The sequence below is a fragment of the Lipotes vexillifer genome, unplaced genomic scaffold (assembly GCF_000442215.2).
Source record: "Lipotes vexillifer unplaced genomic scaffold, Lipotes_vexillifer_v1.1 C26899279, whole genome shotgun sequence".
Classification (NCBI taxonomy): Eukaryota; Metazoa; Chordata; class Mammalia; order Artiodactyla; family Lipotidae; genus Lipotes; species Lipotes vexillifer.
The window spans coordinates 1-2091 of NW_006794707.1; the positions used below are offsets into that span (position 1 = coordinate 1).

At 32.6% G+C, this 2091-nt stretch overlaps 1 protein-coding gene across 1 annotated transcript; it reads right to left on the reverse strand.

Annotated features, from left to right (window-relative positions):
• Positions 1-99: 99 nt before the first annotated feature.
• LOC103082896 (zinc transporter 5-like) lies at positions 100-1320 on the reverse strand (the record flags this gene model as incomplete). Its single annotated transcript, XM_007467339.1, has 2 exons — positions 100-326; positions 1119-1320. Coding segments are annotated over 2 exons (429 nt in total), but the record flags the coding sequence as incomplete, so codon positions are not given.
• Positions 1321-2091: the final 771 nt, after the last annotated feature.

Consider the following 2091-nt stretch of genomic DNA (forward strand, 5'->3'; position numbering starts at 1 on the left):
CTACAAGACTGTCATTTTCATTTCTTATTAGGTCAACTTATTTAACTTCAAATACTATTTTAAAAGGAAGAAGACTAGTAAAGAAATTATACACAGTACCTTTTCTAAGGCAATATGTAGTTCTTTTTCATATTCTGGTGGCAGTCTCAGAAGGAGAACCTGACAGGCATCTTTAATCAGTGGGACAACACTGAGAAATATTAATATAGCGATAAAAAGAGAACAGAGGGGATCAGCAATGAACCATCCAAACTGCTCTATAAGAATGGTGGATACGATCACACCAATACTGCCAAGTGTGTCTGCCAAAACATGTAGAAATACACCTACAAGTAAGATACATAAAATATTAAAAATTAAAGCACATTTAATTTAGTTCTTTTATTCATTCTACAAATATTACGAGGTACCTATTATTCACCAGGCACTCTGCTAGGGGCTGGTACTTCAAAATGACTAAACATGGTCACTTCCATCAAGGAATTCATGGCATAGTGATGAAAGTAAGGATGTGGGCAACTATTATCAGTGTGGTGAGTTTTATGAAGGTGTCTGGGAAAGCTTCCTAGAAATCATACATGAGCCAAGTTTTGACATTACCTAAATTATTTCTACTAAAATATCAGAATAGGGAATTCTCTGGCGGACCAGAGGTTAGGACTCCGCACTTTCACTGCTGAGGGTGAGGGTTCAATCCCTTGTTGGGGAACTAAGATCCCACAAGCCATGCGGTGTGGCCAAAAAAATAAATAAAAAAATAAAACATCAGAATAAATATCTCAACATAAATGATACTTCCCCCATACTTGTTTTCAGTACAATAAAAATTTCTTAGTTCTTTTATAGTGAAAGTGTGTAATGCACAGTTTCCCTTGCAACTAATATTTACTCAAATGTCACTATGAAAAGGACTCTATAATTACAATAATTTATTTTTAAAAATTGACATTTATGAACAGTTGTGAGCATTTTCTGTGACAGATGACTTTAGATCTCTTTTTAGTTACAGGTTGGTTTTTTAAAATAAAATTGTAACAAGAGCCCAATACTTGATACAAATAAACAATGTCAATTCAGAACACAGTTGAAAGGTAGGACAGTATCTGGCAAGGACTCACCCCTCATGTTAGCATTCATGCCTCTGCCTGCAGATCCGTGGCTGTGACCGTGCCCATGGTCACTGTGTCCATGCACATGGTGTGAATGGCTGTGATCAGATGAGTGACAGCTTCCTTGAGAAGCTCCATGGGTATGGTTATGGGCATGGCTAAAGGCACAGATACCAATAAGGTTTACTATCAGCCCTCCAACTGAGACTGGCTAGCAAAAAAGAAAAAAGAAAACCTTTAAATTTGTAATTGAAAAAATAAACTTGTTATTTAAAAGTTATTATGTTGCTATATATGTTTTTTGGTTTATGGTTTTGAAAATATAGTAAAACCTCATTAAATTCAATAAGAAAATTTTAAAAGTGTGAATTTTAGAATATTTTAGAAGAAGCATTTAACTTTCAAATACCAAAGTGCTCAAAAGTAAAAGGATTTAGATTTGCTTTAACTAAATGATTAAGAATAAAAATGTACTTGATTCAGGGTTTATGAATAAATAAATGATGCTAAAGTTTTGTTTTGTTTATTTAAATAAAGAGTTTGAAAGTACTGCTTACTAGAGCAAGTATACACTGTACCTGAAATCTCATTTATATTACTAGGTAAATATCAATACTTTAAAAGGCAATGATTGTAATTTACTAATGAGTGGATTACAAATAAACGCAGTCTTACTGTTTCTTAACTATAGTAAAATTTCCCAGTAAAAAAAAGTACAATGGAAAAGCATTTTTTAAAAAACAAAGTAAATGAGATTATCTTGATTTAATGGTGCCACAATAACACGCCAAAGGACACTTACCCTTGATTATCCCCTCTTACAAAATGATTTTGAATAGTAGCTCTAGCTCAGGGCACTATTTAATTTACATACATCTACAATTTCTCCTTTAGAGAAATCCATTTGTTTTATTTTTTAAATTAAAAAATTTTTTTAACATCTTTACTGGAGTATAATTGCTTTACAATGGTGTGTTAGTTT